The sequence below is a fragment of the Lepidothrix coronata genome, unplaced genomic scaffold, assembly GCF_001604755.1.
Source record: "Lepidothrix coronata isolate B3197 unplaced genomic scaffold, Lepidothrix_coronata-1.0 Scaffold34, whole genome shotgun sequence".
Classification (NCBI taxonomy): domain Eukaryota; kingdom Metazoa; phylum Chordata; class Aves; order Passeriformes; family Pipridae; genus Lepidothrix; species Lepidothrix coronata.
In genome coordinates this window covers 3,070,074-3,083,412 of record NW_016690214.1, presented here as the reverse complement: position 1 = coordinate 3,083,412, position 13,339 = coordinate 3,070,074, and the positions used below count along the sequence as shown (strand labels likewise).

At 40.9% G+C, this 13,339-nt stretch overlaps 1 protein-coding gene and 1 long non-coding RNA gene across 3 annotated transcripts in view; one reads left to right on the top strand and one right to left on the bottom strand.

Moving 5' to 3' along the window:
- The window catches only part of SMURF2 (SMAD specific E3 ubiquitin protein ligase 2), a 58,774-nt gene that overhangs the window by 22,257 nt on the left and 23,178 nt on the right, over positions 1–13,339 (bottom strand). For both annotated transcript variants that reach the window (XM_017811856.1, XM_017811855.1), the window contains exons 2-5: positions 10,830–10,868; positions 9,163–9,271; positions 2,279–2,412; positions 2,053–2,118 (exon numbers count right to left, since the gene is read on the bottom strand). In XM_017811856.1, the coding sequence (XP_017667345.1) occupies positions 2,053–2,118; positions 2,279–2,412; positions 9,163–9,271; positions 10,830–10,868 (348 nt within the window). The remainder of the gene's footprint in view (positions 1–2,052; positions 2,119–2,278; positions 2,413–9,162; positions 9,272–10,829; positions 10,869–13,339) is intronic.
- Positions 9,238–11,177, top strand: LOC108495798. The gene is made up of 3 exons (XR_001874233.1): positions 9,238–9,547; positions 9,744–9,889; positions 10,852–11,177. It is a non-coding gene; the product is annotated as an uncharacterized LOC108495798 (long non-coding RNA).

The window sequence follows — 13,339 nt, the reverse complement described above, 5'->3', positions numbered from 1 at the left end:
CTGGTTTCAAATCTTGCACAGTCTCTTAATTTAAGACAGTTTATCCTTTGAAGAACTGAGAGTATTATTTACAACTTATTCTATGTTCTTACTTATTTTTAACCTAGATTTCTCCACCATCTAACAACTGCAGTGGAATTATCTAGTTTTACTCAGGCTCAATTCACCCATTCAACAAACTGCATTCATGAAGAAAGATTAAAATATAAGAAGATTAATAATGACAACTTAAATAAAACAAGACAGGAGTCCCTGGAATCTTACCAAGGATGCATTAAATTAAACCAGAGCCATGACTGAGCAAACCTGACCTTTCTGACTAGAACAGCAGGAAGCAGAACACACAGATTTGCTCTGGGTCTCTGCTGTAACCTGACAAGGTGCTTTTTCCTGGGTTCAGTGCCCGATGGAGCAGCTCCTGCTGCTCAGGGATTTCCTACAGAGCCAGTGCTGCTCTGGCCACACCACCTTCTGTGGGCACAGCAGGTTAAGCCAACCCATCAGTCCAGTCCATGCCCACACTGCTGACTAGTTGTCTCTCCCCAGTTCTCTCTGAAGTCTCTTGGCCATTGCACACTGCAATGCATTTGCCCCAGGCTTCCCATCTGGCATCCCAGTAGCCTTGAGACCTTTCTGCTTTGGGGTGGGGTTTTTGGTTTGCTTTTTTTCTTTCCTTTAATGAATGCCAGCATTCCCAAGCGATGATGATCAGGATGTGTGTTCCATACTCTGGAGGGCAGCATGGGAGCACAGTCCCTGCTCTGTGGTGTGGGCAGAGGAGCTCCCTGCTCCCAGCACACCCTGGACCAGCTCTCCTGTCAGCTGGGCTCAGTCCCCTCTCAAAAGCAACCCCACAACCAAAACCTCACCCACCCACCCTGGCTGTTCAGGGGACCAGAACACTGGAGCAAACCCAAAAAGCAAACCAAACCCACAACAGAACACACCCTACAAAAGAGGTTGTTTTATCCTTTACTCTTCTGTTCAAGCTCACATGGAAAATTTAACACTCAAGAACAGCCTGAAGTGTCAGCAGTGCAATGACAATTCCACATTTCTACCACCATTTCACTCTCCTGTGCCATCACACTCTTATCTTAGTGCTGTGCAAGCCCTGGCAGATCAGATGAGAGAGATGGATAAAGCAACATAAAGCAGGAAAGTCAGAGGTATTATTCAATAGAGCACTGAGGAAAGCAAACAAACATGCTGAAGCCCCTGTTTGCTGGCTGATGTTTCAATGTTTTTATCTGGCTGACTAAAGTGCTGGATATCATTTGAATTATGAATTGAACATAAAACTGAGCACAAAAATTCACTTTCCTTTGCCCCATGTCTGAACATTCTCATTAGCACCTTGCTTTATGAAAATAAAGACCTTCCTTATCCTGACCAAGTTACGTGGCCTGTTAGAAACACTGCCCTCACAAAACTGAGAATGCACCAGAATGTTTCTGAAGTTTTTTGTGGATACCTGTTTTCCAATTTGCCACCCTCTTTTTAATTCTTAAGTTATGAGTTCACAGAATGACAAAGCCCAGCTACTGAGGTTGGTGACAGACTTGTTAATAAGCCGTGAAAACACAAAATGAATTGACCAAGTCACCCCAGACAGCAATTCCCTCCTGTCACACAGCAAGATGCTTCACCCTTTTCCAAGAAGCACAGATTTGCTGAAGCTCTCAGTGGTCAAGGATTTTGCAGTCAGTTTTCCACAGGGAGTTCAGGTTCAAAATGTTACCATTCTTTACAGTGAAATTAAAAACTTTCAATAATTTTTTTATCATCTATGGTTTTATTTGCCCCAATCCTTATTAAAATATTTTTATTTTGGTTTTTTTTTTGTGTGTGGTTTGAGCATTTTGGTTTGGATTTTGTTTGTGTGTTTTTTTTTTTTTAAATTCTCTTCATACATACTTTCAGCCTGAAGTCCAAATGGCTCTGGCAGTGGACACTGAAGAATTCAATACAGAGAAGTGACATCTAGGAAGGGTTATTTCTACAGCTACTATTAAGCTCCAAGAGAATTAAAAGATAAAAACCTTTACTTACCTACTATCTGTCCTCTAACAGTATCGTTGTCATTTGGCCCAAGCTTGCACAGATCCAACCTCTGATCTACAAAAGGAGGACACGAAATGTAAATTATACAATAAAACACCACCACAAATTACCAAACCAGTTGGAACACAAAATCCAGCAAAAACTGTCACTCTTCAGAAGTCTGTACATGCAAGCCTGGTCTGAAAGAGAAGAAACAAGTCTTCAGCTTACTTACAACCAGTGTCTTTAAGGCGGTTGATGGCGTTTGAAAGAAGCCTCACACAGCCCAGAAAACCAGCTCCCTGCTTTTTATGGATTTTCTTGTGATTCCACACACTGATTGTTATTGAATCCGACTTTCCAATATACCTGAAAAACGTGGAAAAACAGCCCTGTGAATGGCACTCACTGAATACTTGGACAAGGCTCCAGAAATCACCTTTGGGGGGGGGGAATTATCAACCACTCCATTAAAAATGTCACACAGGGCAAGAGAGAGCAAGTCATCTGCAGGTAAGATGTACACTTCATACTTGGATGGAAGCATGTCTTATGAAGGAGCTCACTGGAATACAGACTGGTCTGAAAGCCTGACTCTGGGAGGAGGCATTCAGCTGACCCAAAGTCTGTGAAATCTGGCTAAAACAGCAACACAGCAGGCTGAGGGCTGGCCCTGACACAGCTCTCCAAGCAGCTACAAACATGCTCAGCCTCATGCCCCTGCTCAGCCCGACCCCAGGGGATGGAATGCTCGTGGCAGCAGGGTCTGGGAGCAGTGGGAGCAGGGACAGCAGCCCAAACACCGGGACAGCAGCTCAGCATCCTCCTGCAGCACTTCAGGGGCTCTTCCAACCCCCAGGGAAGCACCACCCTCTGTCAGAGCCCTTCTGAGCACCAGGAAAAACACAGGGCAAACCTGGGGCCACATCTGCAGCTCCCACAGCTCGGGGGGGGGCTGATTTACTGTCAGTAATGTATGCTTGTGACATACATCACATATTAGGACCATGCCAAAAGGTTTTAGCTGACATGTGCCACATTTCCCCCTTGTCTCTGCTCACATGGGACTGACTCCTCACAGCATTCCCACGGCAAAACCTGGATCTGCATCCCACTGGCCTGGGAAAACCTGGACACTGCAGGCTGTTTTATTTGTGCTTTTTTTTGTTTTGTTTGAAGCTTTGTTCTTCAGAGGCAATTACGTTTGTGAGCTAGTTTTTGTTTTCAAAACTTCCAGAGGACAATTTCAAAACACTCCAGATAAATCAGCAATTGCCAATACCGAATTATTACAGTTGTTTCAAGTTGAGGGAAATGAATTTGTAACTGTGGCTTAGATCCCAAGAACTGCTTGTAGTTCTCCCTTCCCAGACCACAAATTCTGGCCTTAGTTTAGTTCCAAGTGCCTTTTTTTTGTTTGTTTTTAGATGAAAAGTGATCAAACTCACTCAACCCATGTCTAAATACATCTCCCCACTGACTGTGGCTTTACTGGCTTGAAAGCATCTTAATGTTTTCAGAAAGACAGAAATGATACTGTCAAGGTTGGCAAACCAAATAATTGAACTAACTGTCATGGCTTAAAATTCCAGCTGTGATCAGGTTAACACTTCTCCCATTTTTCCTTTTCCAAAAAGCAGAACTTTGACAACTTCTTTTTCCCCCACCTGCAGAGACAGACCGACCCAAGGAGACAGAAAAGCCTGAAGGTTTCAAATAACCACTGCACATTTAAACAATAACAACAACAACAAAAAAACCCCCAGCACCCAAACAAAACACAAGCTTCATATTAAAAAAAAAACCCAAGTTTTTTGGAATGGTAAACTGATTGTACAATATAGGTCAGATTTTTGGCCTCACAACCTTGACAATGCCAATTTTGCATAAAGAAACGAGATGAGGATGGGGAGTCACGTGCACAGTTGCAGTCTACAATGTTTTATGTACTTAAAATAAATTCTTATGAGAACAAATTAGGTGCACTTAAAAATAGAGACTTATCATCATGACCTGTCTTGAATTTTCCAGTTTTCCTTGTTGCTTTAAGAAAGTCAAAGGTAGATGGTTAAACACAATTTCATAACAGAGCAGTTTGAATAATACGTAGAACAGCTGAATACACAACACAGTTTCCAAGAATTCCTGTTTCAGGGTGAGGTTCCTAGGGTTGGGATGCAGGGAATTGCCCTCCACACCAAACAGGTGAGGACTCCATATCCTACTATAACCTACTCTGATTTTTGCATCCTAAAATTTGGGTGGTTCACATATTTAAAAGGAAATAAGCAACAGAAGCTGTCTTTTCCAAATAAAAATGCTTTTATATATATATATATGTATATATAAAGGAAGAAAGAAATAGTTAAGTAACTTCTAGTTGGCTTTATAGCAAAATAATCTACAGTTCTGCATAATTTCAGGCATGAAAACCCATGGTTGCATTTAAAGAGTGACAGTAGGACAAGCTGACACTTCCAATTCATTTGGTGGATAAGTCACATTTGTTTTACATCATCTGGCAATAAAGTTCCAACATAAAAGCCTCAGCTAGGAATTTTATTTTTGATTAAAAAAGAATGTTCCAAAAAATAAAAGTGCAACAAACCAAACCAGAAACAAAAACCACACCCCCCTGCTTTGTTGGATGACTCTCTCTTCCTCCTCATAATTAAAGTTTTTGGAGCTTATTTTTCTTTTTTTTTGTCCTCTGTCCTATCAGCAATTTCTATTTCACAGCTTGAGTGCTTCAATAGAGATAACAGCATTAGTGTTAATGAAGTGAAAACATAGAAATTCAATTTCCATAGACATTTTCTTAACTTCCATACTTTCTGAATCTGTAAAATTAAGGCTCTGGATAAGAACTGCATGTTCAGAAATTTCAATTTCCCTACTCTTAGCACTTCCACTTCTAAAAAAAAAAATATCAAGTACATGCCATACTGGAAACCTCTAAAATTTTTTAATAAAATTTAAAACACAGGGGCAATTGTTATTTTTCCTAAACAAGATTCTCTTTGCCAAGGTGGTGTTTCCTTCTGAGCCAATACACCGCTCAGGAAGGTTTGGGATCAAGTGGCTTTTCATCCCCATGGCATTGTATCCACTTTCCCTGAAGAGCTCAGCTCGCTGGAGAAATGTGGAATGAAGAAAGTGGAAAAAACATATTCCTGAAAAAAACAAACCTCTTCCTGATCACGGGTCAGACACACTCCAGAAAGAGAGAAAAATGCACCATCAAGAGGGATGAACTCAGAGTTGGAAGCCAGGAATTCCCTATTTCTAATCCATCCTAATTTTTCCTCTTCTCTTTTCCTTGACCCTCATCTCTGGCAGCAGCTGGAGGGTGTTGGAGCTCTGGGATGGTCACAAGAGAACCTGGGGCTTAGGCAGGAGCAGAAGGCAAAGCTGCTGCACATGGAGCTGTTTGATGGCTCTTCAGGAGTCTAATCCAGGCTGGGATTGTCCAACCCAGCACTAAGGAGAGCTGTTGCCTTCTCTCCCTGAGAAAAATCCAGGATCACTGGTAAGAGATGCAAAGCAGTGTTGGAAAATTGGGGAAAAAAGGCAATTCTGCCAGGGCAGCACAACAGCCTGAGGGTGTGAAGGCACCAAAGAGCATCCGAACCTGCTGTGAGGAGATCTGGGGAAGAGGAGGAGTTAGCAGTGGAAGCTGGGTGAGGTTACACCTGCCAGGTATCACAAAGGAGGAGAGCAACAAGTCCATGCTGGAGCCTGGGGGTGAGGGTTTGAAGGGCACAGAGTAAAGATGGAACCAGGACTTGGTTCTGGTGGAGATCATAGCACAAACATCTTTTAGAGATAAATACAGGATGTGATTTGCTGGGCCTTAAGGGCAGAGGTGAGAGGTGGGAAGGCTGCAGGAGAGATCAGGCTATCACTGAACAGAAGGGGAAGGAAGAGAAAAAGGGGATTTGTTCAGTTTCTGACCTGCTGGTTTAGGTAGTTTAGCTCTGAATGCAAGAAAGTCTGTAAACGTGTTAAACCTGGTTATTCCAAAGCTTTGAGGAAAGGCCTGAACACAATTGGGAAAACACAAACAAGACTGAAAATAAGGAAAGGGAATACATCCAGGGCAAGCATGGTATTTTCCTGACATTAAACTACATCCAGACAGCAACTATTTGGCAATTTCTTTCTGGAAAGCCTCCCGGATTCCCCCCCTCCACACACACCCATCAAGGCTGGAGAATCCAAGCAACTAATCCAACCACTTCCTTTCACACCAAGATCTGAATTAAGAACCACGTCAGGCAAAAGCCAACCCTTTTTTTCTCTTTACAACACTGCAGAAGTGTTTAAAAAAAATTTCTCATACAACAGAACACCTATTCTGCTGAATCAGGTTAGCGAGTCACAAAATTCCATGGGAATTAGCAACTTAACTCAGACATTATTGCATAAATATATCCCAGCAGCTCCACCTGACTGTGCCGTTTGCATCTGCCACCACATGACAGATGAGACTGTTAATTAGCAGCATGTTAACCTGCTAAAAATTCCAGGCTGGGGACACTTCAATCAGCCCAACACAGTGGCAGAGACTGGTGTTCCCATGCAATGCTCTGTTGTGAGGGAAAACATTAAGACATTTAAAATCCCTGTTATTTTCAAAGAATAAGAAGAAAGATTTAAGTCCTGTAGCCCCTGAGGTTTGTCGTGAGGTGCTTTGCAGTAGGATGGTTACTATCCCTTTTTTCCCCCAAAAATAAAAGTTAATTATCTTAATAACTGATGCAGATGGGAAGCTGAGACCTTACACTGGGTATATCTCACTAAAAGTTACCTTAAGATAAAAGCCAGGCAGTGAGTTGTTGTACCAAAGAGATCTCAACTTTTACTGCTGTTTTAATTGGAATAACAGGCAAGACTACAGAAAGGGTTAAATGATTATGAAGAAAATTTGGAGAGGGAAAGCATTATTTTCAAATTACAAGGCCTGACATAACTTTTACTTTGGATTAGAAATGCTGGATATCCTTCTGTCACCAGGGAATTCAGCAGCCAGAATCAAGCAAAGTAGTTTTCCCCTACATGACAAGTAATTTATATTGGAAATAATACACTGATTAAACAAAACCTAATTTTTAAGGGATGTTCTTCCCCAAACAAGAAAAAAAAACATCACCCACAAAAAATATTTCATGCAGGTCTAAATTCCTTCAGACAATCCAGCAAGAGATGTCCCAAATCTGCCTGAGGAGAACTTTCTGCCAGAAACCCCATTGCTATCTCTGCTTTTTATAATGCAATCACAGTCTCACTTCAATGCTGAGACAACTACAGGATCCAGATACAACCACGGCTTGTTCTGTAAAACAACCTAAAAATACCTTCTGTTCATCCTTCCTTAAAAATCATAACCAGAAAGTAATTTTTTTCTAAAGCTTTTACCATTTTTTTCCATTCCTCTGGTTGCACATCAACATCCTCCCTCATTTCCCATGTCCTCTGCTCCTTAGTTTCTCCAGGAGGGAATCAAATCACTCGCCCATGGAGCACCGAGCATCCCTTACAACCCACCCCAGTCAAATCCACTGTCCCACAGCACTCCAAACACCCAGACAGGACTGGCAGATCCTTGGGAAGACACAGGGAATGGCTGACATTCCCAACACAGAGTTCTGGAGCAGATTAACTCCAAACCATGCCCATCATTCCTTGGGCAGGAGTATCCCTTCCCAGCTGGACAAAGGTTACACAGGGATTTACACTCAGCCACCTTGGCAGCACTTCCCACCTTTTATCCCTGTAAAGCTGGGCATTAATGCTCATTAATGGACCCACCTAACTAAAAACCAATCAAAGCCTCTGCTCCCATTTCAGGGCTTTTTCCTTGGCTCTGCACTGACCTTTGGAGAGGACATGGAAGGGCAGAGGTCTGAAATCTCTATTCTATACCAAGTAACATTTTGATAGGTTTAATAACATTAAAAAAATCAAAATAACTTAGAATTTTTTAAATATAAAGATCCATTCCTTATACATGAACTTAAAACTTGTTTTATATCCATTTTTCTAATGAATATGAATTACAGTCTCACATGCAGAACCTAAACCTGGACTGAGTTTGGATAATAAAACTATAATTCTATTATTTCACTAAACTGCCACGATATTTTGTTAAGCAGTAATGAAAATGTTCTGTATCCTGCACATCATGAACAATGACTTCACATATTTAGTCTTGGATATTCAGATAAAGAGTAGATCAAGACATGACTTTAAACCAGGCCTTCCACGTTCTGTTGAGAGACCTATCGAGCTGCTTTTCTTCACTTGGAAAAGGAGGGACAAGAAATTCTCTATGCACAAATAACTGATCTGCTGTAAGTCTGGTGATGGCCAAAGCTCACATAAATATGCTCAAACAGTTTCTAATAATACAGGGTAGGGAATGGAGCCAGGGGAATAAAGTCAGAGATCAGAACAGAATATAATGAATTAAACCAGTTCGCTTCTCTTCCTTATCTTCCACCCCAAGAAAAAAGATAAAGAATAAAAGACTAAAAGACAGGGAAAATAAAGCATCCACAAAGAGACCTACATAAAAATAAAAGCTTTAATAAGTTGTATTATACAGAATATTCTATGCTTTAGAAAGACAGAGGAAAACCAGGACATGTACATGCCATACTGATTATACTGCTCAGAAGCACCCAAAGGTGCTCAAGTGATGGTAACAACAATTCCTGGTGAGAAGAACATTTGGGACAGAAAATGATAGAAGAGGAAACTGATACACAGAGAAAAAGACACTGCAGCACCACAACAGACAGAAACAGCACCAAGAGAAGAGGGAAATATTGTCAATTATTTGCTTCATTTTACAGAAGTGTTAACATGAAAATATTACAATGAAATAACGCTGTGGTACACGTGAAGCACGCTGCAGAAATCACCACTAGGAAAACAAATGTAGGGTTCAGATTTCGAAATGAGAAAGTGGAATTTTGATACATATATTTTTCACTCCAACTAATAAACTCTGGGATCCTTCCCAGAGACACAGGACAGCTCTATGAACATCTGACAGTGCCTGGGTACTTTAGAGGATTTCACTTCAAACCTTTGGTTATCACTGTTACCACCTACAGGTCATAATGCTGATTCCATTTGGGATCAAGTGTATTCTTCACAGTATCTGTAGAATGGCATTGGCCAGATCCATCCACCACAACCTTGGCAAAGGGATCGGGAAGTCCTGAGGGGAGGAAAAGAAAAAAAAAACTGGCAAATGGCTCAGGATGCTTTGAAGACCTGCATCATTGCACAATTCACTTTTTAATCTCTTATTTCAAGTTGCCTTCTATTCATAAATGAGCACCATATTTAATGGATGGGAACAACATGACATATTAGGTACAGGGAATGGTAAATTAGCAGATTATTTCACTGATATGGACCAAGAAAAAGTTGTCTGAGTCAAACACATTGGGGGAAAAAAAATCTGAACATCTTAAATCTTCCTAATTCAGGGGTGAGTAAAATCTCAGTATACAAAGAAGTCAGTCCAAGGCAGAGAAAACAGATTTACATTCTTCCTATGTTTAAGATTAATCACAACTACGGTTTTGGCTGATATTGGTATCACAGAAAATTGCCTGTAACAGGTTATTGTTGCTTTTGAGGTGCACTTGGTTTCCTGCTAAGCTTTCTGCTTCATTGTCTGCCAGCTCAAAATCAGTGCTAAGATGGTGTTGAACTGCCCAGCTGGGCATGGAAAAGCAGCAGGAGCAGCCCAGAATCAGCACAACCAACTGATGGATTCCACCCAGGGATTCACTGACCCCAGGGATGGTCCCACCACTGCTGCCCCCAGGTCAGCCCATCCTGTCCCTTTTCCCCCTCATCCTAATTCCTGCCCTCACCCCAGTGCTCAGTGACTCAGTGGGGAAACTGAGGTGGGAAAACATTAACCCCATTTGCTGTAGAGCAATTTAGGCCCAGTTCCACTTCCTCAGGTGACTCAGGTGGAGCTGGGCAGGACAAGTGCCAGGGAAAGCACGTGGGATAACGACAAGGCACGTGGGGAAGGGGAGGAACAGGACCTTGGGATCTGTGTTTCAGCACTCAAGAGCATCACAGAGCTCAAATCTTGAGTTGGTTTGGGTTTATTTTCAGCCACCATTAAACTGTCAAACACCCAATACAATCAATACAGAAATCCAGATCAAAGACAAGTATCACAAATCACTGTATCATCCCCTCTCCAAGTTGTTTCCCAAGCTCAGGTCTGATATTTGGAATTCCTCCTGCTCCCAGGTGATCTGTGTGAGCAGACACAGAAAATAACATTCCTTTCTGCCTCCTTCATCTGCTTCTTAGCACTTCTTTCAAAACATTATTAAAATTAATTAAAATATAATTTCAGAGTAGCTTGGTATTATGAGGTGATTATTAATAATTAAGAAGCACATCTGTTTGCCTGACAAAAAGTTCTTACATGAAAAACATTTTAATAAATATATGACACTAATTGAAAAACATGTCATTTGCCTGAGTGGGTACATTTGTTTCCCACTCCCATAAAACCAGAGAGAGTGTGTCAGTGTTTTAATTATTATTATGAATCTGGTGAGTGTCACTTCAGAAAAAATTAGAAGCCCTGAAATAAAACAGTGTGAAAACATCAAAGCCCTCACCTCCCTTATTGCAAAATTATCTTAATACAATGATCATGTGCAAACATTGGGCTACAGCACCTGCATAATATTTATCCCATCTATAAATAAATGTATAAAACTTTAACAGCTACTTACGGAAAAAATCCTTTTTCACCAGGTTTTTTGCACACAGTACTGCAAGAAAAACAGAAATACAAAATTAAGTTACTGGCTGCCAACTTGAAAAGAAGAAGTTACTTCACCTGTCCAGCATTCCAGAAAATCCTGCTCAAAATAAAATTAATATAAATGAAAACTGTGCTCCTTCATCATTTATATTGTTCTACAGCCCAGCAAAAGCTTCCCTGATCATTAAAAGGAGAGTATTAGGCAGCCAAGGCTTTTCTGTTATCCTGCATGGTAATAAATAAAAGGTTTTACCTGAAAAACATCTGGGTGGAGCAGACTAACTTCTAAGGCCAGAGTTTTGATGGTTCCAAAGATATCTTTTATTTGTAGAAGTTGATAATTGTTTCAGGCTTTTTTTTTTTTTTGGTTTGTTTTGCTTTAAAAGGGGAGGAACATTTGCATTTGTCAACCAAAAATACCAAGGGGAAAACAATCTCCTATGAGAATAAATTTAAATAAACAAATAAATAAATAAAAGGTCAAAGGGGACAACTTTCATATGAAGATGCCAAGGCACACAATGAAGGCTTCTCTTCACAAACTGCAAAACTCAAGGCTTATCTATTATCACAGGTTTAATAAGCAGGAAATATTAGATTCCCCTGTGAAACATTAAAATATTTACTGATAACACAAAAGGATTCTTGGGGATTGAGTAAAAGCACAAATTCCCACAGCCAGTAAAATAAAAAAAAATTAAAAACAGGGGAGGGGGGAGAGATATTTGGTTGGAACTGATACTGCAGGAGGCTCCTCGCTGTTCAATTCCCTGGGATGTTTTTCCTATGAGGTCGCCAATATTTATTACTGCCAGGAAATGCAAAGACAGAAAAGTGCATCCAATAATCCCATCCCAAAGACATCACCTAAAACCAAATGGAATTGGCCCTGCTTTCCCCCCCAGAGTATCCTGAAGGGCTCCTGATTCCCTAATTTCTTTTGCAGCATCCGAGTGAAAGCAGGCAGAGGTCCATGAACCTTCTCATGGGGATTTCCACGGTCCGGGCACAGAATCACCCCCCTGAACAGTCTGAATCAATGGAATTCATGTTTTCCCCATTTTTACGTCCATAAAGATGTAGATTTTAATGGAACTTTTTTCCACGGGAATTCAGCACTGTGAAATCCAGCTCAGGTCTAAGGAGTTTGGATCCTCCAGTCAGAACAGAAGGTGACACCTATCAATGGCTGCAGGTAGTCACAGAACAATCCTCTCACTTTGACATATTCCACAGGAAAGGCACACACAAGTTCCCAGGAACTTTGATTCAAGGGGCTGCTAACAATAATCCAAGAAAAAAACTGCCTGGTTCCAGGTTGTCAGCTGTTGGGTTGTTTTAAAGACGATAAAAGTAATAAATAGAATTTCTCTCCATTCAGCAGCAGGGCTCCATTTAAAGGATTTCCACCCAATAATTCCAAACAGTCAACAGCAGTAAAATACTAATGGAGAGCCAAATGTTTTAGGTATTTCTGATACCTGGAGTTCAAGCACATGTAGAAAAGACTGTCACACCACCATCTACTCCACAGAACATTCCAATGAAGTCCTTAGGATGATGTAATAAAAACCCACAGTTACTAAAGAATTCCATGTGTCCAGCAATTTAAAGTCTACTCTATTCATACCATTGAGAACAACTTAAATGTATTTGAAGAAACAGATAATAAGACAAACCTAGCAAACTGCTTTTGCAGCTCCTGAAGATTTAATTACAAGAATATCTTCAGTCTGAGAATCACCTGCCCAAGAACTGCAAGAGGTTATTGCTCACCAGCCACCTTTCAGGTAGTGGTGAAAAACTTCAAGCAAAATAGATGCTTATATAAATGGCCCCTTTTTTTAAACATCTAAAAAAGACATAATTACTGTCACAATTTCAACCATTACAAGTAATGGGAAGTGTCACATGAAGGTGAAGGCTTTAAATCCAATAGTTAAGTCAAAATTCATCCATGGCACAGTGAGCCATACAGGGTGCTCCTGGGACTGTATAACGTCCAAGACAAAAGAGGTTTGACTAATCTTTTGAGAGACAAATTGCAAGGTTAACTAATTACAACACTCCTTTTCAAAAGTACAGCAAGCCTGCCAGTGTAGTTTAACCCAAGTCCCATTTTTATAAGATCAGGCACATGCACAGCACACAGACTAATAACTGCTCCCCCAGCAATTAGCCAGGAGTGAACAAACTAATATTTTTGGCTCAAGATTTCCCTCTCTAGTAACCACATGTAAGGAAAGTCAGATGTCAACCCACTCTGGCTTTGTCAGGTTAACAAAACAGGAGAGATGCTGAGAAGCCTTCCATTAACAACACCCTCTGTGCCAGGTATTTTAGGTGAAAAAGCCCAGGTCCCAGCTCAGTTTGAAGTGAAACAATCTCCTTCCACACACAGAGCTCTAATCTAGCTCAGGACTTTTTTTGCACAACGCTGGTGGGAAAAGCACCAGAGTTTATGCTCCACTTTTCTAA